General features: G+C 46.2%; 1 protein-coding gene across 2 annotated transcripts in view; it reads right to left on the bottom strand.

The window, feature by feature from the left end:
• The window catches only part of Kiaa2012 (KIAA2012 ortholog), a 106,571-nt gene that overhangs the window by 35,584 nt on the left and 45,643 nt on the right, over positions 1-25,344 (bottom strand). For both annotated transcript variants that reach the window (XM_029477902.1, XM_021162790.2), the window contains 2 exons: positions 16,911-16,990; positions 4,510-4,647 (listed from right to left, as the gene is read on the bottom strand). In XM_029477902.1, coding sequence (XP_029333762.1) covers positions 4,510-4,647; positions 16,911-16,990 — 218 coding nt within the window. The remainder of the gene's footprint in view (positions 1-4,509; positions 4,648-16,910; positions 16,991-25,344) is intronic.

Genomic DNA, 25,344 nt, shown 5'->3' with positions numbered 1-25,344 from the left:
TCTCTCTCTCTCTCTCTCTCTCTCTCTCTCTCTCTCTCTCTCTCTCTCTCTCTCTCTCTCTCTCTCTCTCTCTCTCTGAGATTTCTCTATGTACCTGACTATCTGTCCTAGAACTTGCTCCATAAGCCAAGCTGTCATCAAACTCACAGAGATCCACCTGCCTCTGCCTCTGCCTTTGCCTCTGCCTCCCGTTTGCTGGGATTAAAACCTTGCACCACCAGCTCCTGGCTTTTTCAACACTTTCTTAATGATAGAAAAGCAACCCCTCCCCCTCCCCCAAAACACACCCCTTGCCCTGCTTCCTTAAGCCATGCTAGAGCCCGAAACTCAGATTCTCTAGCTGGAGCAGCAAGTGCTCCTACCCAGTGACTCTCCAGTCAGTCTCTTGTTTGACATTTTCACCTCTAAAGTAGTCCAATTTTTCTGGCATTTTACAAAGACTCCAGGGCCCGGGATGTAGCTCAGTGATAAAACACGTGCCCAGCATCCAGCATGCACACAGGACTGATTCTGATTTCCAGCATTGCAAAACAATGGTACAAACAAAAATGTCCCGAGGGCCAGAAGTGATGGTACATGCCTTCAGTCCCAACATTTGGGTGGCATGCAGATCTCTGCAGTGCCGGGCAGGAGGGGCTATGTAAAAACAAACAAACAAGCAAACAAATCTAATAAGAAATAGAAATCCTAAGGGAGCCAGTGAGAGCGATCAGTGGTTAAGTCACTTAAGCCTGGGAACCTGTGAATGATCCCCAGGACCCGCATGGTAGAAGGGGAGAACTGACTGAAAAGTTGTCCTCTGATCTCCACGTTCTGTGGTGGGTACACTACACACACACACACACACACACACACACACACACACAAACACACACATACACATGTACACACATAAGCATACACATATACACACATAAGCATACACATATATATACACATAAACACACACACATACACATACATGCACATACACACATACACATACACACACATATACACACACACAGTTCTCCCCTTCTACCATGCGGGTCCTGGGGATCATTCACAGGTTCCCAGGCTTAAGTGACTTAACCACTGATCGCTCTCACTAGCTCCCTTAGGATTTCTATTTCTTATTAGATTTGTTTGCTTGTTTGTTTGTTTTTACATAGCCCCTCCTGCCCGGCACTGCAGAGATCTGCATGCCACCCAAATGTTGGGACTGAAGGCATGTACCACCACTTCTGGCCCTCGGGACACACAAACACACACATATACACAGACATATAAACACACACACATACAAACACACACACATAAACACACACATGTATACATAAACACACACATACACACACATATGCCCACATATGAAAATCATAAAGTATTTTGTGAATATTTTTGAAATAATTATCAAATTGCTGCTCCTCAGGTTCTGAGGCTAGAGCCAAGATGTGACATTAAACTCTTCACAGGAGCAGAATAGAGAGACGGTGCAACAACACGGCGTAGCTTTCCATCCTAGCTGTCTGTGTGTCATCCAGGCTGTGGGGCCCTCTGTGAGCCTCGGGTTTTCCAGTGATGGGGGTCTGAATACCTGCTGCAAAGGCAGGTGGGAAGTTTAAACAAGGCTCAATTCGTCAGGGACTTGGCCTTAGCAGGGACCAGTGAGTGTCTGTTCCTTTCTTCCCTGCGCTGAGTCTGTTACAGCCGTGAACATATTTATAAAACTGTTATTTTGTGTAATTCTCACCTCGTGGTGGAGAAGCAGGTGTGGAGAGACTGTTTTTGTCATCTCCACTTTGCAGAGAGGAAATGGTGTTCCCGAGTGTTGGGACGCCACTAGGGATCAGTGAGGACTGGGGCTTGCCAACTACTGGCTTGACACCTTGATATTACTTTTCATCCTGGTCTTGCTTCTTTCTCTTGGGAAGCCAACAGTTGCCATCCTAACTATATTTTCTGACACGATCATCCAAACCTCAGGCATTTGAACTTGGCTGGCCGTCTCTCTGTAATGTCCCTGTCACGCTAACAGAACACATTGAAATGATTCTTAGGATGACGTCTTACCTCATAGGGTAGTGCTCTCCATCTTTGGATAGTGTCTTAAGCCAGGCCTTTTTTTCTTGTTACCCTCACTGGATTCACAGAAGCACTCGCTGATGTGAGTGTAGTAGGCACTGGCAGGGATCCTCTGGGTGATGAGTTGAACCTGCCTATGTGAACAAAGCCTGGGCCAGCTTTAGCACAGGTCGGGGCTGCTCTAACTCCAGATATAGTTGGCTCTTGGGCTTGTAGTCACCTTGATCTTGAGAGCTGCATTTGCTAACAGGCTACAGTAGCGATAGAGTTGAAGCTACTCAGCTATTCTTTCTGTCTTCTGGATGGAGCACAAATGACCTTTTAGGCCAGTGGTACATTCTGCACACATCTAGATTAGACTTTCAGAATTTCCCGCGTTGAATTCTGTGATTTTTCGGTTGCTCCACACACACATTCTCACTTTGTATCCTTAGCAATGGTCATCTTAGACATACTACATCTTTGCTTATTTGTTATGGTTAGTATTTTTCCCCTACGCCATCCTGGAATAGGGCACGGATCTTGGTTTCTTTTCTTTTTTCCCCGTGTGCTGGAGATGGCACCTAGAACATTGTGTGTGCTAGGCAAGTACTCTCCAATTGAGCTACATCCCCAGCCTATTTTGGTCTATTTTGTTCATGGACATAGACTAGATACTCAGAAGGTGCCAAGCACACAGTGGGCATTCAAAATTATTAATCAAACAAATGGATAAACAGCGATCAATAATGAGGATACAATCATTACTTCAGAAGGTACCAGCCATAATTCTTTGAGCTCTAAGGGAAACACAAAACTGTTGCTAAGAAAAGAGATCGTTTGAAGCTGGGCATGGCGGACACATGCTTTTAACCCCAGCACTCTGGAGTTGGCCAGGTGGATCTCTGGATTCGAGACCAGCCTGGTCTACAGAGCAAGTTCCAGGACAGCCAGGGCTACACAGAGAAACCCTGTCTTGAAAGGAAATAGAATAGGGATCATTTCACTAAAAGTTAAGAGCTTGGCAAACTTCCCCCCCCCCATGCTTATAGCAAACATCTCTTGTCCAGAAATCATCGTCCTGTTTTGTGGTTTAAGTGCCCTGTAAGAAATGCTTCTCTTCCTCACTGTCACTCTGTGGATCCAGGCTGGTCCAGTGGCTTTTAGAACATCTGATCCAAGCTGGATCTTTTAGTTCTGGAAAGACTCTAGGAGAAAAAACCAGTAGCCGTCTTACCTCCAATATAAGAGCCTAGGATGAAGCTTAGGAAAGTTACAGAGATAAATAGATTTGGGGTAAATGTATAGGTTTTTGTTTAGGAAATGGGGTCTCATGTGGTCAAGGGTGGCATCAAATTCCCCATGTAGCTGAAACTGGTGTTGAATACCTGACCCTCCTGCCTCTGCTTCCCAACTGCTAAGATTCCAAGCACATGAACATCATTAACTATTTGCATGACTCTCAGTCAAAGTCCTATCTTGCAGAATGAGCTCAGGGAAGCCCACGGAGGCATGGCCTAAGAATTCTGGATTAGCTGAGGTTAGGACAGTGGTCCTTATGACATTCCCAATTCCTGCCAGTCCCCACAACAGATAGATAGCATGTCCTTATGAGCTCTCAAGTGTTTGTCCTCTCCTGCGTCTGTCTTTCCTTGTCACTTCTTACCAAGGGTCTGGGATGGGGTCTGCTAGGGTAGTATGAAAGATCTGAAGTCATCCGTGCCCATCTTGGTTCTGTTCTTGGTCAGTTTCTTTGACTCTGTGGCCATTTTTCAGTTCAATGTACTCTGAAGAGGGCAAAGATGATGCTGGGAAAGGCCCTTCAACTAAAAGGCTACAGGATGAAAAGGGTGGGCCAGCTTATGGAGCGGCTGTGAAGCACCATCCATGGGCTAGGCCGGTGCCACATGCTGGAGTGGGAGGGAGCACAGCAAAGGAGGACCCATGACATCCTCACCTCAGGAGTGCTCAGTGCCCTTAACCAGAAGCGAAGCTGAGCTTGTGAGATCAGTGAACTGTTAGAGAACAGAGAACCAGAGCCAATATCCCAGAGAGAATCCACAGCTAACTTTGAAATAATTAACTCAAGAACCAGTGTATTTAGGAACATCACTCTACCGAGTCATAGGGGCAAACAGTAGCAATTATGCTAGCTACAGTCAAGATGAAATAAACCCTATTTACCTGTTTTATGAGGCAGTTCAAAGTTATCCTTTTTCTCTCTGTTCTACTGTCCCCCCACTACCTAAACCAGACACCCAACTGGTTTGTCCCCGATGGCTGGCTGGGATTACTGTCCTAATTTGTTCTTTCTTCATCTGCTCCAACCTGCCTATTTTCTGTCCTTTCTGATAAAGTAAGAGCGCAGAGGGACTTCTGAGCTGTTTTTGTAGCGTGCAGAAGTGTATTAACCAGCATTCCTGTGTATGTGTCTATAAACCCCCTGTCTTCTCAGTGTGAGATCACCTTCAGGAACGGCGTCATGTCGATGTGCAGCTTGCGTGTGTAAAATTCTTTTTCGTTTGAACATATCAGCCCTTTATTTATACATCTTTGAGGCTCTCCCGTCTTCTGAGCTGCTGCCTCCAAGGACTGTGGGGCTCCCTGTGAGAGGCAGAAAGCCCGACTTTCAGAGGAACGATACACAGGGCAACAAGAGCTGGTCCAAACCCCCTAATATTTATAAAAAGCATTTTTTTCATCATGGCAACACTATTAGCAACATCTATTTTTACTGTTGAAGACACCAGGGATGTATACATGTAGAGAGCAAGTGGATGAGCTAATAGGATCCAGAGATGTGGGGAAATGGACCGTCCTGGGGTGCTAATTATTTCATTTACTACTCGCAGCAACCCTGGGAGCTAAGGCTGGCTGTCCCCCACATCACAGATCAGGAGACCAACTTGCCTAAAGCCATGGAGATGGCATTTGGAAAAGTTAAGACCATGGACCAAAACAAGGCCCTTCTTTTCTTTTCTTTTCTTTTCTTTTCTTTTCTTTTCTTTTCTTTTCTTTTCTTTTCTTTTCTTTTCCTTTCCTTTCCTTTTCTTTTCTTTTCTTTTCTTTTCTCCCTCCCTCCCTCCCTCCCTCCCTCCCTTCCTTCCTGTTTCTCTTTCTTTCTTCTTTCTTTCTTTCTTTCTTTCTTTCTTTCTTTCTTTCTTTCTTTCTTTCTTTCTTCCTTCCTTCCTTCCTTCCTTCCTTCCTTCCTTCCTNTCTTTCTTTCTTTCTTTCTTTCTTTCTTTCTTTCTTTCTTTCTTCCTTCCTTCCTTCCTTCCTTCCTTCCTTCCTTCCTTTCTTCCTTTCTTTTTCTTGTTCTTTTTTTTGACAGACTCTCACCATGTAGCCCAAGCAGGCTTCAAACACTCCAAAAGTGTTGAGGTTGGTGATAGGCTAGCACCTCCATATCTTTTTAAAATGTGATTTTAAAAAATATCCCCATAACTCCCATGAATGGCCATCAATGGTCTTGCACGATATACGATTGCAGCAAGAGTTGGATTTATTCTCAAGCTAAGATGCATTTGCTGTGTTGGGAAGAGCGATTTGAACAAATGTGGCGGAGAGGAAAGAAAGAGTGGACCAAGATCGGAGTCTGGGAGGCCCCAGGGGCTCTATGATCTCTTGGGCCACACTCTCTGTGGTCACCAACACGAGCAAATGGTGTCACCTTTCAGAGCACGGAAAGTTTGATCTGAAGCTGTCTTCCAGCCCACGCCTCTCACCACAGCCTGAGTGATCTAAGCGGAAACAACCACGCCCTTCCTCAAAGACCATTGCACTCAGAATGAAGGGAGGCCAACCGTCTTAAAATGTTTACAAGGCCCTTCTTCTTGCCTGACGCTTGGTCTATCTGGCTTCTTTCCGTCACTCAACAAATATTTATTGGGTGTCTTTTTCATGCCCAGCAGAGTAGGTAGAGGCGGTGCACAGTGAGGACACATCTGCTTCCTCATGAAGAGCACACGAAAGTCTGCAGAAAGGGAAGAAAAAAGATGGAGGCCGTGGTGGAGAAAAAGCAGCAGAGGGGCACTGAGGGGCAGCTGGTGTGTGTGTGTGTGTGTGGCACGATTTTAGGCAGGGGCCATGAAGTGTTTTCATTGCTGTAGGAAAGCCAAGGGCCGAGGACTCCTGTAAACACGGGGTGTTTCTGGAGTAGGGCCTTCACAGGCCAGGTTCAGCTGGGAACCCCCATTTCACTGGACTCCTCTTCATCCTCAGGTCTGGTTTGTCTGCATCCCCATGGACTCTCAGAGAGTCAAGCACTCTCAGCCACAGCTTGCAATGATGGTGGGGGCTGTGCAGTTTCTTCCGGGCTAGCACCAGGGGACAGTGTGCTCCTTGAGGGCAGGAGCCTAGGCTGTCTTGTTCCCCGGTCCCAGCAATGCCTTGGCTCCGAGATTGGGAATGTATGCACAGCTGATCTTCATACAACTTCCTGAGCTGAAGAACAGGGAATGGAGGAGTGACGGACCCCAGAGGCAGCCATGCGTCCAGACTTCCGATGGGGAGGGGATGAGAAACACCCTTCGCAGATGTTCCTTGACCTCCACAGGCCTGACCTCCCGTGGTACTGCTCCCTCATTTGCAAAGAGAAAAGTTATTTATTTGGGGGTTGTGTGTGCCAATTTGCTGGGGTCACATCCATTAATGTGCTCTGAGATCATCCTGGGTGGGAATTTGATCAGTTCCATATTTTCTGGGAGACTAACTCTCAGATGTCTGTCTCTCCTGGCAGCCATAAACCATCCCTCCCATAACACTTATATTACTTGTAAGCATTTATGAGGAATTAACAGTCGGTGAGCCCTCACGCATGGCTGCCACACCAGTGAACCACCACACCTACTTCCTTGGTTTTGAAACATGCCTCAAGAAAGAGGTTTCTCTGGAAAAATATTTATCTAAAATTTTGTCATTCAGACATTTATCTATCTGCTCAGCTTCTCAGGCAGAGATTTCTCTTGCCCCTCATCTAGTTCCAAGAAAAGCTTTTGGTTCAAGCTAGGTCTGACAGGATTCAAGCTTTCCAGCCTCACGGTCCTTCATGAATCACCGGATGGAGCTGGACATGTGTCGGGCTAAAGGACAAGGGCTTGGCCAAGACTAGGTCCAATGGCTGCAATTACTTCAGCTCCTATGTGGAGTTCAACTTGAAACAGTTGGGAGTCAAGGGCTTCCAGAAAAATCTCTCCACACCTCTTGACTCTAAGAGTTCCCTTGACCACTCTGTTCCTTTCTCTATTATATAAGAACCACCAATTGTAGCATGATAGGATGCTGTCAGAAATACTGTCGTTGTTGATGATGATGATGGTGATGGCGATGATGATGTTCAAGTGGTTCTGCAAATGGATGATGGTAGAAGAGAGACTGGGAGTAAAGATGATTAAACATATAAAGCTGGTTCTGAGAGGTGAAGGGGGAGAAAAAGTCAGAGAGCTAGAAACAGAAAAGCAGGCCATGTGCTTGGGTGGTTGGTGTCTGTTCATCAGATGGGTGGGTATTCATAGTGGCTTCCTTGTGCCAGACAAGCCAGCATGGGGCAGCAGGTGATTTTAGCTGGTGACTCATCTGTGAAGACATTGTAATAGCAATAGACTGGCAACTGATGCAGGGCAGTTGGTGATATGCCTTGGGGCAGTCACAGGGGACCTCTCTGAGGAGGTGACAGTGTAGCCCACACTGGGTGGCAAGGAACTGCCAGCCTGGAGCAGACCCTGCCTTTCCCAGTCAGTACAGCCTGTGTCTCCATGGTCTGATTATTTTGAGGTACAACTCAGGCAATGGCTCTTTGAAACGGGGAGTAGAGTTCTTGCTTTGCAGTCCTGCTCTGCTCCAGCCTCTGGGCTCCGTCTTGACCCTGTGAGCTCCCTTGTGTGTTTGCAGGGTAGAGCAATCAAAACTGGCTCTTGCAGCTCTGGGGTATATTGGGAGCAACACATTGGCATAAAGAGAAACCCAGGGTCACCTTTTCTAAAAGTCAGGAAGGAGAGGAAAGCCCAGGGCTCTCTAGAAGGAAGGGAAAGTGGGTGGGGGTAGGGCTGGAAGGAAGCAGAAGCTCGAAGTTGTTTTCAGTTTTTTTGGTTTTTATTTTTTCATGTGCACACCTTGGTGGAAATGATTTAGAATGGATGGAAAGGTGACATATTTCAGAGAAAAAACCCAACTCACCCAGCCCCCTCCCCTATTTTGATTTTGAGGTTCTGCTAAGAACTCCTGGGCGCCTTTCTCTGTAGTAACCGAAACAATAGGGACGAACGAGTTAATTTGGTAAGGCTGATCTGGATTGCACAGAACGCCTTGCGCAAGTGCTTGGCATTTAAACAGTTATCTGACATTTAAAAGGAGATGACTGTTAATGAATTCAAGAGCTAATCTTATACTCTGACAGAGTGAGCCATGGAAAATCCAGGATTATTATCTTGCTGTAACCATAATGTGATTTGGTTGAGCTATCAACAGACGGGAGCGACTGGCTGCATACAAATATCCATAGGAACACACGGGAGCCGACTGAAAGGGGAGGCTCATTAAAATTAAGTAAATAGCTTATCATTTCTTTAAGTACTCTCGGGTTGTAATATCCGAACTATAGACTCGGGGAGAACAGCTCCCTAGGCGCTCCTCCTCCTCTCTTGAGATTTCTTAGAGCGTCACAAGTCGCTCTACAAACAGACCTTGGGATATCTCACTTTAAAATGACACTCTGAACCGAAACAGCTACATCTCCACCCATGAGTCCCACAGAGTCACCCAAAGACAAGGATCTGTCCTGCGGGGCCTCCCCCTGATGTCTCCCACTCCTTTCTAATTGGGGTTCCCCACCTTTGTAGCTGCCGCTTAATGGCTCCAGCAGGAGCTCCTGCCCCTCATTAAGTCGGCTGCAACACTGGCCGTCTAACCGCCTCGCTTCCCACGCAGCTCACAGCTCCACTCTGCCTGAGAGCCAGTTGCCAAAAGTCTCTGGGAACCTGTGGGCAAGCTGAGCTTTGGGGAGAGAACAGGAGGAGGGAGGGAGAGCCTGGAGAGCCAAGATTTGAAGGGTGTTGGGGAACACACCCCACCATTATCTTAATGCATGGGAGGAGGGGCGGAGCGGTGGAGATGCCTTTGTTGAAACCCTGTGGAGTCCTTTAAGTTGCCCCATCAAATCTCTGTGCACCGGGGCATTTGTCCCCTCCTGTGAGCAAACAAAAGGGACAGTGCTGACCACCACATCCCCTCTGTGGCCTTAGCCTCTTATCCTTTGGGAGCTTTGAACCCTGGTGGGGAAGGGAGGTGGGAGAAAGTCAGTTACTAGGTGTAGAGGAGAATGGCTGGGACTTGAACCCCCTCACCCTATAACCAGATCCTGATAATGGGGACTGCAGTTGAAAGAGCCTGACCAGTTAGTCCCTTCTAGGGCCTAGTTGAGTCTTCCCTTGTTAGCCTATGGTGCTAAAATTAGGTAGAATTGGGAACAGGGGTGGGGCTGGGTTGACCTTGGAACTTTGCTGGCTCCTGGTGATCTGGATTCTCCAAAAGAGAGATCTGTGAGGGTTGAGGTCACTACAAACACTGCCAACTACACCGCCTGCACCATCACCACTCAGCCCCCAACCCCCACCCAGCTGCCCCTGAGTGCCTCTCCTACCTGCACAGAGGCCACAAAGGGCTGGGAAGATCCTACCTCAACCCCCCAGCCTCTCAGGGAACAAAGGGTCTGCAGCCTACAGCTTGTTTGTCATCCATGTGCTAGCATTCTTACTGGGGTGTGACTCCTTTCCACTCATATCTGCCACCTGAGGTGCCACTGCTGTGTGTACGTGTGTGTGTGTGTGTGTGTGTGTGTGTGTGTGTGTGTGTGTGCCTGACAACATGTATGATGTGGGCAGGATGGAGACAGTTGGCCTTTAGCCATTAGAGGGGCTCCTTGTTTTCCTTCTCTTAAGACTTTTGGTCCCCAGCACTTCTTTCTCCCCTTCCTTACAGAGATGGGGTCTCAGGCTGTCTTTGAATTCTCTTCATAGCTGAGGATGAACTTGAACTTCTCCTGCTTCTCTCACCTCTGCTTCCTGAGCTGCCACCGTGCCAGTCTCTGCAGTGGTAAGGATCGAACCCAGGATTTTGAGGCAAGCAAGGCTCTGCCAACTGGGGGCTCTACCCAAGCCCTTCACCTACTTTTTCATGTTTCAAGTCTATAGCAGTTGTTGGCATTCTCCTCAGTGTCTATGACATTAGCTCACTAGCTACTAAGCCCTGGTCTAAGAAACCCAGTAGTTCTAGTCCTTACCTTTGTGAGGGCTAATTTGGTGCCTTTTTTTGCTAAGTCACCAAGCTTTCTGTGCCTCAGTTTCTTGACCTACATAAACGTGCTCACTTCATTGTTCTCAGGAAGATTTTCAGTAATGAACCACAGGGCACTTTAGCTCCAGGCCTTCCATTATCTGGAAGCAAATCTTATCCAGGAATTCTAATTGATATTGTCCTCAATTTAATTAAGTGCTTTGTTGACACAACACAATTCATTGTTTATCTGGCTTAGCTAGAGCTGGAGGAGAAAACTTTTGAGCCAAAAGAGAAATCTGCTCTATCCCTAGGGAGGTGGAACCCAATGTTTTCCATGAGGGGGTGTCTATGGGGCTTAGGCAGGGACCTGTCCAGGGCTTAGGCGATGACATTCGGGTGTGCCTTGGACAGAGATAGAAGGATGGGGGGAAGGGATGGAAACAGATACCCCTCCAGTTCCTTCTAACTCGGGGCTTCCACCCCCATCTCTGTTTGACTGCTGTGACCTCTCGACAATCGACAGGAACTTCAACTTGGTTCCACTATAAAAGGGTCATTTTAAATCAGTCACTAGAGAAATAAAGTTACCCGTGGTGCTTTGAGTCTCAGATTGGGCCATAAAAGCTTATCTACCCCATAATTTAGAAAGGCTATGAAGTTGAACGAGCCCCAGTAAAGCTTGGGACAGAGAAGGACTGGAGGAAGAAAACAAAAACTGTCCTCTCTGCTCTCCTGCCTCCTCCCCTCCACAGCCCCTCTGCTCCCTAACTTCTAAGATTTCCCTGGCAGCGTTTGCTCTGGGGTAGGGAGCCCAATGTGTTTATAGTCCCCAACCTTCCTGCCCAGCCCCACCCCTCCCACCCCCCATATAAACTCCAAGTCCTATCTGATAACAGAGTTCATGGCAGACAACAGGGAGATAAAATAACAGTGGTTCTAATCCGTGGTGGACCCTCCTATGTCTAGCGCTGTGCAAATCCTACGGTTTCATGTAATCCTTGCAGGACCCCAAAGGGGAAATGCTCCTTTACACAGAAGGAAACGGAATCTCAGGTTAAGGAACCTGCCTCAGACCACAGCACCAGGATGCAAGAAGATGGGGTCTAAATGTGGCTTTATGGATTCTCCAATTTTCTGCTAGGCCTCTGGGGGAGGTGGCGGGTCACGTGTGAACAGGGCCCTGGCGGTCCTGGCATCCATTTCCTTGTGTGTCAAATGGAGACCATAACTGTACCCACAATGGAGCTGTTATAAAGATTGAGGAAGGTAATCCTAAATCTTTCCCATGAGCCCCCACGCCACGGGCTACCATTACTTATTATTCAGAGAGACCCTCTCAAGATAATGGGGAGAAAATTGTTCAAATTTGTGGGCAGGATCATGTTTGAAATTGCCCATCATAAATAGAAAAAAGAACAAGGCCTTAAGTAGGCAGGTATTATGTGTCACCAACAACCAAGAGATCAGTAAATACAGAATTATTAGAATAATGATTGCCACATAAATCCTACACATAAAACTTTGGTTTTGTAATAAAAATAAAAAGTAAATCCTTCTAGGAAATTGTCTTTGAACTGTCTAGGGAGTTTGGGAGTGGACAGATTTGGGTAGACTTGAGCCAGAAAGGAATCTTGCTTAGGTCGTCAGAAATCCTTTGAATCAAGTTCCACAACCAAAGAAATATTTATAAAAACGAGAGAGGTGGGGACTGGAGAGATGGCTCAGTGGGTAAGATCACTGACTGCTCTTCCAGAGATCCTGAGTTCAAATCCCAGCAACCACATGGTGGCTCACAACCATCTATAATGGGATCTGATGCCGTCTTCTGGTGTGTCTGAAGACAGCTATGGCGTATTCATATACATAAAATAAATAAATAAATAAATCTTTAAAAAAGAGAGAGAGACAAATTCATTGACTCTCTGAGTCTTAGAAGATAACAGCACAACACCAGCCAGATTAATGTTCAGTTTGTTAAAAGAACAGTGTTAAGAAATGTTGCTGCTGATGCTCAGCTGGCTGTGCATGGACTCCTGCTGGACATTGTGACTCCTGGGTCATTTTAGCTTCCCTTGCATGCAATGTACATTTTAAAAATTATTTATTTAGCTGGGTGTGGTAGTGAATGCCTCCAGTCTTAGCACTTTGAGGGCAAAGGCAGATCTTTGGGAGTCAGAGTGCATGCAGCGTTGTCTATATAGTGAGACCCTGTCCAAAAAAAAAAAAAAAAAAAAAAAGTAAACTTATTTACTTATTTGATTTTTTTGATTTTTTTGATTTTTCCATTCAGGGTGCTCAGTTTGGTTTTGAAGTAGTTAACCACCACACTCCCAACCCCCGGTTCAGCCTCCAGGGTCCTGAGATTACGTGAGTATGTCACCATCAAATTGAAAATTTACAAACTCTTTTATCTTTCCTTTTTCATAGAATAAAGACGACTATGGGAGGAGAACAGAGACCACAGGCCCAGGGACGCGATGTGAAGTTTGAACCCAGAGCGCCCTAATTTTGTGTTCCCTAACAGATGCTTAAGAACAAAACACAAAAATCACCAACCATAGATGGAATCATGATTGACTTATGATTTTGATTTGCACTTTCAATATTCAATCACTCTGGATGTGATAGCATATGCCTATAATTTCAGTGAGGTAGGATGGCCAGTCTGGGCTACATAGTAAGACTCTGTCTCAAAAACAAACAATAGTAACAACAAAAAAGGAAAAGGAAAGGAGGAGGAGAAAGAGGAAGAAGAGGAAGAGGAGGAGGAATAAAAGAGGGGGGGGGATAGGTTCAGTTTGCTTCCCGGGGAATATTTAGCAGTGTGTGGAAACACTTTGGTTGTCATAACAGTGCACACAGAGGGTGACTCTGGGCAGCCCAGGCTGGCTCCTCCTCACCAACTGTCTGGAACCTTGATGTTGCCCAGTATTAAATCACAGATTCCAGGAGATCACGGATCTCAGCTTGCCTCAGATGATTTTGACTTTCTGAGCTTTTCTTTCCGAGGGCTGGTATTGCAGGTGTGTGTGTGTGACTGTGCTTGGGTTTTATGTGGTCCCAGGGATAGAACGCAGGGCCATGTGCATTCTAAGACAGACCTCAACCAGCTGAACTACAGCCCCAAGCCCTAGTCATCTGTGCCTGTGTGTGTGTGCGTGCGTGTGCTTGTGCGTGTGCGCGTGTGTGTGTGTGTGTGTGTGTATAAGAGTGTTCCGGATCAGACCCAGGGCCTTGCCTATGGTAGTCAAGCCCTGCCACTAAACTATAGCTCATATTCTTGCCTACTACTATTATTTTAATATGATTTGGTTATGCCTTTTGATTATGTTTCTAACTATGTTTTCTTTTTAAAAATGAAATGCAATCCTCACCGAGGATCGACAGTATTATTAACGTTAATGAAATGATTGCATATTTTTCTTTTATACTTTCTCCTCTCTCACTGCACGGATGTATTAATATCTCCTTCTGAAACTTTCATTTACAATTTTAAGATTCTTTTTAGGTGCTGGGCACCTCACCCAACCTCAAGCCTCTCCCCAGAGGCCCTGGGGAAGAGGAAAGGCGAGCGAGCGCCTGCGATTGATGTCAGCGACCCGCAGAGGGAAGAGCAGTCCTGGACTCTGAAGGCAGCCCGGGAACTAATTTCTCTTAATCAGTTGTAGGGCCCCAGGAGGACCCACAAGGCAGAAGGGGAAATAAAGCTGAAGGAGAAAACCAAATTCTATGAGGGGCTGGAAAGACCTGTATTTTCAAAAGGGCACCATACCTTTAGGACTTAAGCGCTGGCAGGGCCCCATCCCTGCGCAGCTATTAATATGCAAAAAATGCCTTCATAAATACTTGATTCTGCTCACAGTGGGGAGGCCGTTCATTTGAAAGGGGAAATGGGAGCTTGGAGTTGAAACACGTCTGCTTGTCTTCTTTCTCTTTTTTCATAGCTCTTTTCATCTCCACGCAACTCCCCTTGTAGTCTCCTTCCCCCTATTTCTCTGACTTCTCCCCTCTTCTAACTCCAAGGAAGTTGCTGATGGCAGCTGGGGCGCTTTTTTTTTTTTTTTTAAACGGATGGACTTGGCTCTGAGGCCCGGAACCTCCGGCTAGGTGTAGAAGGGGTGCCTAAGGGCCTTTACTTGGAAATGGAACTGGGAGGCTAGAGACCCTCACCCTTTCAGCTTTGGCCTTAGCGACGCGGCCACTGTAGACTCAGAGCAGAGGTTTTCAGTACTGCCGGGAGGGGGCGCACGGCGGCAGCCTCCAGACCCCAGAGCTGAACTTGGACAGCAATACCAGACTTTCTTTCCCTCATACTTCCCAGCCTAGGTATGTGACTTCTCAAAGGTCTGTTGTTTCCAAAAGGTTCCACCTTTGGCATTCTCACTGTGACTTAAACCAAACCAAGCCAAACCAAACCAAACCTCCACCACCACCACCAAAACTAGATAAATGTATTATGTGTGAGTGACCTTACATGGCCAGACCCTAAAGGATGGAGGGACGAGCTGAGTCAGTAGGGATTAATAGAAAAGAAAGACGGGCTTAATTGCTGCTGCTACGACTGTTGCTGCAAGCCTGCTTTGTGCTTCAGAGCAAGAAAGGTCCTAGCAAGGCAGGGAGGCCACTGGTTGGGCCAGTGGCCCATCAAGGTGGGTAAACTGAAGTCTGCTGGGTAGAAATTTGTTTCTAAAGCCTTTCCAGATGCTTTATAGTAAACATAAAATTAGTCATTTATGTGGAGTAGGTTGAGGAAGTAGTTAAAATCCGAGGCAGTGATTAACCTAATAAAGTGCCTTGAGCCTCAAGAAGAAGGGGGAGGGGTGAGAAAGGCAGGAGGAAGTCCCTTGTACCCTACACCCCGTTTTTCTTGGCTTGGGGGCTGGTGGGGCTCCCTAGACTTTTCCTCATAAGGCTTCTCCTCTCGGGGTTCCTTTTCAAAGGCAGGCAGGCTATGGTGACACCAACCAACCAAGAACCTCAGATGGGAACCCTTTCTCCATTTGCAAAGGCGGTACAAGATATTTCTAGAGTTCGTGAACTTACCAAGGCCTTGCAGATGAACCAGGCTTGGAGCTTAAGACCCAAAGTTCAGTCTGACTGCAAACTTCATAATTTAGTCTATGGTTAATTTGTCATGGCTGGGTCACTCTTTGAAGGGTCCTCCAGTAGAGCCATAGGGCTACATGAGTTTGGACCATGCAGGGAGTATTGGTATGGCCTTTGGAGCTATGGGATTTCCAAAATATATTGTATTTTCTTAGTCACAACTCTCTAATTATTATTGCTATTGTTATTACTTAAGGTCTTCGGATCCTTTATGAAGAGTGTCTTTAATGGAGGCAAACCACACACACACACACACACACACACACACACACACACACACACAGACACGCATAGTGTGTGTGTGTCCGTGTTGTTTCTGAGGTTCTTCAGAAGTGGAGAAGTGGCCTAGATATGCTTTTCTTCAATGGAGGCCTGACTCTCGGGTCTGGTGTTTTAACCTGAAAGGTCAGTTCACATATTGTGCAAACAGACTCATTTCTGCTCTGATTGTAAGGAAGTGCTGGGGAAAAGAGGGAAGGCCAGAAGCAGCAAGAAGTTGGAGATAAGAGGCTTGGCGAGCCTGCCCTGGAGGCTGTCTGACAGCGGAGGGACCTAGGCATCCCCTGGAGCAGTGGTATAGCATCTGCCTCAGGAGTTCCCAGTCCCTGGATTCAGCTCTAGGAATTCCCTACTAGCTTCTCTTGAGAGACTGAAGACACTGTCACCCTCAGAGCTTCAGGTAGAGGACTGCTTATCAAAAAGTCTGCACACATCCCTTGAAACATTAGATATTTCCAAGCCATTCAAATCGGCACCTTCCTTCTTCATAATTATCCTAGCTGTGTGCATACGTGTGAGTGTGTATGCATGTGTGGTGTATGTGCTCATGGGTGTGTGTGCGTGTGTATGGAGGCCAGAGATTGACATCTGGTGTCTTCCTTTATTGTTCTCCATGTTATTTGTTGAAATGGTCTCTCACTAAACCTGGAGTGCATCCATTTAGCTGGGCTGGCTGCGCAATGAGCTCCAAGGATCTGCCTGTCTCCTGCTCACCTCCCACAATGCTGTGATTACAGATGTTTGCAGCTGTACCTGTCAGGTTTTTTATGTGGGGTCTGGAGATCTGAACTCAGACCTTGCCTTCGTGGCAGGCTCTTTATAGACAGAGCCATCTCCCTAGCTCCTCTCCTTGATGCCTTAAAACCAACAAGCAACAACAAACTCGTTCACTATTTTCTTTCCTGATTTGGAAGGAAAATGTGATTCTCGGCTTGTGGCTGCTGGTGTCTGTATTCTTATTCTCATTCTGACTTTGCAGAAGTCTGGGAAAAGTCTGCTCTGCTTCTTCACACACACACCACAATCCAGATTCCAAGCTTGAGAGTAAAGAAACCTGGTGACGGTACAGTTTACCTGCTCATTTTACTGATGAGACAAATGAGGCCCAAGGAGATGAAGAGGCTCACTCAGGGTCACACAGCAAGTTAGGACAAGAATCCCAGACAAGTCTTGACTCCCAGTGTTGTGCTCATTCACAGTCAATACTGTACCTGACTCTCTGCAGCTTGAGCCAAACGTGAGGAGGTTTCATAAAGATTTCCATGAAGACTGGCTCCGGCTCCAGTGTTTGCTGCAGTGAAAGTCGGAGAGAAAGGGCATCGAGGTGTCAGATCTAGGTCTCATGAACTTTCATATGAACCATAACCATATGTGCTCAGCTCATGCGCATTAAAGATTTTAAGCCCACACCTATAGCATTCCTGGGTATCACCCATAGTGTCTGGAGACATGTCTAAACACCTTGTTGAGTGGGGTTAAGCTTTATATTCAAATTTAGACCTTCTTGTTTTGATTGGTATTTAAAAGAACAAAAGTAGATTCTTTGTGCTATCGGAATTCAGATAAAGCTGACATTAAAAAGGAAATATTGATGGGGAAAAAGTGCTGATGCTGTTGAATATAAATTTTGTATGACCACACTTTGCTGAAATAGGAAAATGCTTCTGAAAGCTTTCAGGGAGAGATTAGAGATTTCCCCTGCTCCTCAGAGGTGGAGGCCAAATAAGAGATGGAGAGAGAGAGAGAGAGAGAGAGAGAGAGAGAGAGAGAGAGAGAGAGAGAGAGAGAGAGAATGATGTAGCAGAGAGAGGCAATGGCCATTGTGTCTGTGGGCCACATGAGCCAACGTGGCATTAGCCTGCAAATCTGCCACAGCTGTGCAAGCTAAGACCCCTGAGGCACAACTGGCCATGCAACTGATAGAGATATTTTTACAATTTCCTTAATTTTAAAACAACCTGTGCATGTGCCAATGCTGATGGGTCTGTGTCTGTGGATGCAGGAGCCCACAGAGGCAGAAGACTGTGCCACATTCTTCTGGAGCTGAAGTTACAGGCAGGTGTGAGCCATCTGATGTGGGTCCTGGGAACTGAACTTGGTTCCTCCATAAGAGCAGCAAGTGCTCCTACCAAGCACTGAGCACTCTCCACCCCTTGCACCCTCCGTTTTGGTAGTTTTGAGACAGGGTCTCATGTAGCACAGGTTGGCCTCAAACTCAAGGCCAAGGATGACCTTGAATTCCTGATCCTCCTCCTTTTATCTCCCAAGTGCTGTAGTATAGGCACGAGCCCACACCCAGCTTCCAGCTGGTAAAGTTTTGTGGAAGGATTGAATCTGTGGACTGGAACTTCATGGTGCGATGGTAATGGTAATGCTCATGAACCCGTGCTTATTTGGGGAATGAAACTGAGCTGTGCATATGGCTTTGCTGATGTAGATTTTAGTCTCTTTCTGAGACTTATTCTTCCTCTTCTTAACACTCATCAGTGGCTCCACATGACATGCTGTACTCCTGGGCTGTTTTTTAAAGATTTATTTAATTGTTATGTGTACAATGTTCTGACTGCATGTATGCCTTTGTGCCAGAAGAGGGCATCTGATCCCATTATAGATGAACCACCATATGTGGCTGCTGAAAATTGAACTCAGGACCTCTGGAAGAGCAGCTAGTGCTCTTAACCTCGGAGCCATCTCTCCAGCCCCCTCCTCCTCATTTTTGATTCTAAGACAGTATCTATCTCTTACAGGCTCTTCTTTTTCTTGTGTTTCCTCAGCCGGTGTTTTCTTCCTGATTTGTTTGAGAATGGCTCCTGCATAAACTTAAAACACTTCTTAAGTTTAAGTCAGGTGGGGGAAAAACTGAGGTTCTGAGACTGGGTTTCTGTAGCTTCAAGCCTACACCTTAACATAGCGGGACTGGAACCCAGACCCCAGATGTCCTGAGCTGTGTCTTGTGCTTTCCTTCCACACTACAGCCTCTCAGCCCCGCTCACACTTGCCTGGCTGGGACCCATCCTCCAGACAGAGCCACTCAGTAGAATTGTGTTGTGATGAGGTTCACTGCACAGTGGCTTGGAAAGGACCCCGGGTCTTTCAGGAATGAAATGTATAAATCCTGATGCATAAGGAAAGTTCTTGCAACAGCAGGAGAATGAGTCAGTCAGCCAGAGTTCAAGAAATGTAAACACATCCTTAGATAGGAGGCTGAAAAATCACTTAGGGCTTCTCATCTCTTGGGTCAAGACCTTGGTAATTTACTGAGGTCTGTGCTGTCAAGGAGGGGCTGAGACTCCAGCTGCATTCCTGTGCGATAAAGCAATGGGTGTGTGTGTGTGGGGGGGGGATGGGTGGGGGGATGGGGATGGTGATAAAACTCCCTTCTAGAGCAACAAGGGAAGATCTACCTCTTGTGCAACCCAGGCCCTTGTCTGTCAATGGGGGTGGGGGCTTCTTCCTGTTTCAGGAGCTGGTGTGCACAACCAAAGACCTCATACCACTTCAGCTCTACTTCCCGGCTGCTTGAAATCGCACGCAGCCTTTCTGTGATGAACATGTCTGCCACTATAGAGATAAACAGAAAACACTCTCTCCCTGGCTGCCCACCAGCAAGACTGAACAGATTTTTTCAAATGCTCCCATTAATCTAACCACTGGCTTTTAGCGAGAAGATAGCGTTCCTCTCTAGATAACCAGGCTATTCAGAGGTAACCCTGCCTAGACGGATTTTATTCTCAGCCCCTTCTGCCTTCTTCGAGTCATGATGTTTTTCACCAAACACTCAGGCATCGGAAGGTAGAGAGAGCATCTGATTTTAGCATGGAGCTTGGCACCTTTAGATTTCCTTCCATTTAAATCTGCGCTGACAATGTTTAATCCCCAAATCTCTGCTTTAAATAAAAATGGAATACAATTATATTTACTTCTACTGCTTCAGACTTATTTTCCAGAGTGGGGGAAACTGATGGGACCCATCTGGGAGCAGAATAGAAACCGAACTCCAAGGAACCGCCTTATCAGGACAGGTGGGCCACCTGGCTCCTTCTTCCTGAGTGCGTGTCTGGCCTTGGTAAACACTGGCCCTGCAGGCTCCCAAGTGGCCAAATGGTTACCAGGGTAGAAGCTGTTGGAGGTGCTGGCAGGAGCCTCTTGAAATCTGTTCAGGGCCTTTTTCCACACTCCATTTCTCAAGAGCACACCCTTTGATCACCAGACTGCTGTCATAGAATTTCCTTCCTATCCAGCAGGGTCATCGCCAGGCAGGTGATGTATCTGCTGTTACACAGACCTCAGAGTGCCTTTGCCTTCAACAGCTTTGTGCAGGGCCTTGCTGGCCCCAGAAGAAAACAGTAAGAAAAAGCCCCTGTGTCAGCCCTGGTACCTTCAAGGTTTTGTATTTTGGTCATAAATGGAAAATGCAAATTCCAGATTATTAAAAAAAAATTCTTCCCAGGGTAAACGTAACTATAAAAGGAAGGAGACGGCAGTGCAGCTGACCTTCCCTTAAAAATGTCTAAAAATATTTTATATGATGTGACTCAGGATGCTTATGACCTATGGGGTGGTGTAATAAATTTCAAGTCTGTTTGTTGAATGCAGGAGACCAAGACCCAAGATGCCTGTTGGTGGTGCCATTATCAGATTTTAGGATAAGATTTAAGGCTTTGTTTATGCTACACATTTTCCTTTTAAATCTTTCTGGCTGGGAAGGAGCTTGAGATAGGCATATTAAACAACTGTTAAGGACCTGAGAAGGCCTCAGGGCCAGAGACGTAGCCCCGGGAGGTGAGCTGAGGAGTCTGTCTAGAAACTATGAGTCAGTTAGAATTTAAATATGAACGTGCCTTGCAAATGTGAGAGCAGAGTTTTTCTTCCAATTTGGGATATCAGTCCTTTTATTTATGTACAGTTCTTAGGCTAGCTCAGCCTCATGGGTCTAGCTTTTGGTTTGGGGAATATACCCTTCTTTCACAAGTTCATGGTTCTTGTTTTTATGGAGAAGTCCAAAGGCTTATGGCAGTTTACCAAGCCTAACTGGAATCCAAGCTGTAATATGGAACTTAAATTTCAATTGTGTGGCAATAAATATCAATGACTTACCAAATCCTCTGTGATTCATAAAGTATGTTCTGGGATGCTGTCTTTAGTTGACCAGGTTGGCCCATTTCTCACTTTCCCTTCCTCTCCCTCCACATACCCTGCTATCCAGGCATGACAAGTTGCTCTTACGTCTCCCATTCTGCTATGCTCCCTAACACTCCCGAAGTCTCTTTTCCTCTGGAATCCATCCTTTTCCACTTGGCTAGCTCCTACACATATCCAAAGAAACCCTGCTATGGGTTTTTTCTTTCCTTCCAAAAGCAATAACCTCCATACATCATATTTATGCTCAGCGCAACTCACTCATCTGCTGCTGTGGTCACCTTTAAGGCATAGCTCTGTCTCTCAGTTGCATTGCAGTGCCTGGCATGGTATTTGTTGCTAGCAGATGGTCATGTGGTATTGACTGAATTAATGAATGAGCAATTTCTTTGTGCCTTGTAAAATAACCTTACTTACACCCTTTGTGGAACATGTTCCAATGTTGGTGCTTACGTTGATTTTCAAGTGAGAAACTGTGACGATATTAACAGTGGTGATATCCTCAGACAACGGGCAGTGTCTGGAAGGAGCGGAAAAGATGGAGATCAAGAGGACAAGGCACCCTTAAGGACAGAGTACCCTGGAGCAATCTCCTGCTCCAGTCACACACAGTCCCAAAGGGCAATGGAACAGAAAGGATAGTTATGGATACTGGCCAATGACAGTATAAAACTCTTAGTTACTGCAGCAAAAGAAAAGCTAAGGTTTAAACTTTATTGTAAGGGGATTCCCTTCTCTTAAAATCTGTGTGAGCCTTAAGATATAGTGTTAAGTTCTTCTCTCTCTGTGGGCCCCTCCCCTTGTGTCCATTGCTTTTGCTGGAGCAGCAGGTCCCAGGTTCCAGGAAGGACCATGCTGAGTGTTTCATTGTACCCATGGCTGCTCTATTTACTGCTAGGTGAGCATTCTCCCAAGCTAGCTGTACCTACATCCTGTTCCTGACTTTTTTTTTTTAAGATTTATTTATTTAATTTATGTATATGAGTACACACTGTAGCTGTACAGATGGTTGTGAGTCTTCATCTGCTTGTTGGGAATTGAATTTAGGACCTCTGCTCACTCTGGTCGGCCCGCTTGCCCAGTCCCTGCTTGCTCTGGCCCAAAGATTTATTTATTATTATAAATAAGTACACTGTAGCTGTCTTCAGACACACCAGAAGAGGGTGTAAGATATCATTACGGGTGATTGTAAGCCACCATGTGGTTGCTGGGATATGAACTCAGAACCTTTGGAAGAGCAGTCAGTGCTCTTACCTGCTCAGCCATCTCACCAGCCCCCACCACCCCCAGGACTTTTTTTTTTTAATATTATGCTTTTAAAAAATTGTCATCTAATATGTTCCTGACCTGTTTTATTATGCTTTTACTTTTTATTGCTGCTCAGTGTGTCCCTGACTTTTAAGGATACTTTCAAAGAGTAGAAACTGACCTTCCGGTGTATAAATTACCCACAAAGCCCATCAACTACACACTATTTTTAGAATCTTATCCATTTAATCTAAAAATTTTCGTTAAAACAAAGTGCTCAAAACCCAAAACTGTATGATAAGTCTCTAGCTGACTCTAACACCTGGTGCCTTACATTTTTTTTTGCAGTCAGTTCAGGGAGCATGCCCTAGTCTCAGGGTAGTGTTCTATCTCTCTGTCTCCTTAAAAACAAAGTGGGTAGTGGTGTGGGGCACCAGAAAAGTAAGGACTTTTTCTTATGGTCAGTGAGCAAATCACGGAGCCAAGCAAAGCTCTCCTGCTCTGAAAGCCAGAGGAGGAGCTGTGTGAGAGCAAGGGGAGCAATGAAAGAGAGGCCCCCGTGTGACATCTGTAACCACAACCATTGCGATTAGGGCCATCATCACCACCACCTTAATTCTCTTCATCATTTCAGGAGAGGGTTCCAATTTAAGAGCTGCTGTATCGGTCACTTCTCTGTAAATGTTGAACAAATGGACCCAGAAACTCCCCACCGAGGATGCTGGCCAAGAGGTAGCTTAGGTGGGGCCTCCCAGTCAGCTTCCTGCTTACAGAGCTTGCCATCACGAGAACATGGCTGTCTTTTCTCCCACTTGTCCAAGCCCTTGGAAAAGCAATCCTTCCCACTCCGCTGTGCCCCCAACATCCTGTTAATACAGCAGGTCCCTCACTCAGGATTTATTGCTGATTCCTCCAGATGAACAGCAAGGAAGACCACCCATGGTTTCCTCTTCACCAAAGACTATTTTTAGGAGAAGAGCCTCTGTGTAATCATCCCTTCACCCTGGTCTGAAACGGGCGGCCATGTGTGCTGGTGGAGGAAGAGATACGAAGGTTTGCATCTCTCTGTGTGGGAGAATGAAACAGAAAAGGTGTTTCAGAGGAGGCAGAATCGCCCTCAGTTCTCCAGTTAAGACATGAGCCACAGAGGGATTTCTAGACAGCTTCCTAATCTGTAGTTGTGCAAGCCGAACTATGCCCCAATGTAAGGGACAATGGACACCTTATTGTCATAGGAATTTTCTACTTAACTGGTATATTTGGGGGGGCTTTGTATTTCTGGTGGTCTAGGCATGACATAATATGTTCATGAGTTGAATAATACTGAGAAGTTGGGGTGACTTTTTAAAGGAAAAGCTGACTTTTCAGAGTTATTGGTCCCTTCCCCTTTATAATGGAGATTATAATGGACAGATTCACAGACTGAAAAACAATAAAGAATTTTAACTAAGAATATGAAAAACTTGAAAAAAAATCCATTTCTTTACCCTAAAATGGGGATAAATCTAAGGTTAATGGATGCCTAGATTGAAGCCTTGTAATGAGTTGGAGAGCTTTGAGACTGTGTGGATGCTTGTGGAGAGAAGGCTGGTCTAGGAGTCAAAAGCCATTGAGGAGAAGGCTGATTTTATATAAGGTTTTAAAAGCTGAGGCCCTGCAGGACTCACAGTGCTGAAACTGTGAGCAGAGTGTCTTTGATTAGCAAGAGCACTGGTCATGATGGTGGCCTTGTGAAGTGGGAGCTCTAGTGTAGGATGACACCCTAGGTCCTAGTCCCAGCCAAGGCCTCCACAAACAAAGCTGTTTGGGACCAGGGCAGACAAGAGGGAGTCTGGCCCCAGAGACAGACATTTTCACGGATTTTTCTTTTCTTTTTCCCTCCCAATCTGCTAGAGTCACCTAGGGTGAGAATTTGTAGCTGTCCTTGTTAGCCAAAGTGAAAATGAGTTTACACAACGATGTTTTTATGGCAGAAGAGGATAAGGCTGGCAGACCTGAGACTGAAGGGACAGAGGTGGGGGAAGAGGGAGGGAAGGAGATCGGGAGGGAAGAAGAAGGAGTAACAAGGGGGGAAAAATCACAGAGCAGCTTAGAAAATTTAAGCTTGAAACGTTATCTTCCAGGCAGGTTACCCACCCAAACTCATTTCCAAGTTCTTCCTCCTTTAAAACTCATTTTGCTTCATTAATCTATCAGTGACAATAAGTATACTAGAGTTTGCCAAAGAATGGGCAGCATGGATCTGCGCAGCTGCAGCGGCGCAGCCTCCCGTGCGTGTGTCTGGTGCAAGCGCACACAAGCGGTCGCAGGCACGCCCGGAACCCAGGCTGAGAAAGCAAACCTGGAGTCCACAGAGCCAACGGTGGAGGGAGGAAAAAGCCATAATTAGTGTTAATTGTTGACCCTCCAGTTCAAGAATAGATACTCTGGAGAATGGAAAATGAGAACAAACATTAATTATTGAGTAGGGACCTTGGAGACAGACACTCTGGATTAAAAGGAGAGAGAGAAATTGCATAATGAATGTTAATTTTCCCTCCTAGAATTGAGCGGTCCAGTGGTTGAACGGGGGAAAAGGGGGCTAGAACAGTCCTGAAAGAGAAACCTCCGTGGGAGTGGGGGTGGGAGGGTGCAGGCGGGCTACACACACACACACACACACACACACACACACACACACACACTAAGGCTCCTCACCCCACTCGCTCCCTTTGTCTCCTGGCTCCTAAGAAATCTGCTAGCTCTCAGGATGCTTTCTTATCACCACAGTTGACTGTTAGGAAGCCCAGACCTTTTTCTACAGTACATAACCCAGCCATACTGCATTTCCAGCAAGCACATGGCTGCTTGTTCTTAAAGTGTGTGTGTGTGTGTGGGGGGGGGGGGATGCGACTAAAAATAAGGAAGCCATGGGAACTGTGGTCCTGTGGGTGCTGCTGGGGTGGGGGTGGGGCACATGTGGGCTCTGGGCCTTAATTGTTGTTTTATCTTAATTACAATGTACCAGACATACAGCACCCCCACCCCTCATTGGTAACTTCTTAGCTGAAAGTAAAAACAGAAGAGGGTAATTGTAGCCACTTTTGTGGACACTACCAACAGGCTTGTCTCTGGTTGCTCGGGATTCCAGCAGCAGCTCTGAGGGGAGTCTCTGCCCATGGCCTTTTGTTTTTTTTTTTTTTTTTTTTTTTTTTTTTGGTTTTTCGAGACAGGGTTTCTCTGTATAGCCCTGGCTGTCCTGGAACTCACTTTGTAGAC

Source organism: Mus caroli, chromosome 1 (genome assembly GCF_900094665.2).
Source record: "Mus caroli chromosome 1, CAROLI_EIJ_v1.1, whole genome shotgun sequence".
Taxonomy (NCBI): Eukaryota; Metazoa; Chordata; class Mammalia; order Rodentia; family Muridae; genus Mus; species Mus caroli.
The sequence above is the reverse complement of the archived record's forward strand: the minus strand, read 5'-3'. Positions and strand labels throughout refer to the sequence as shown.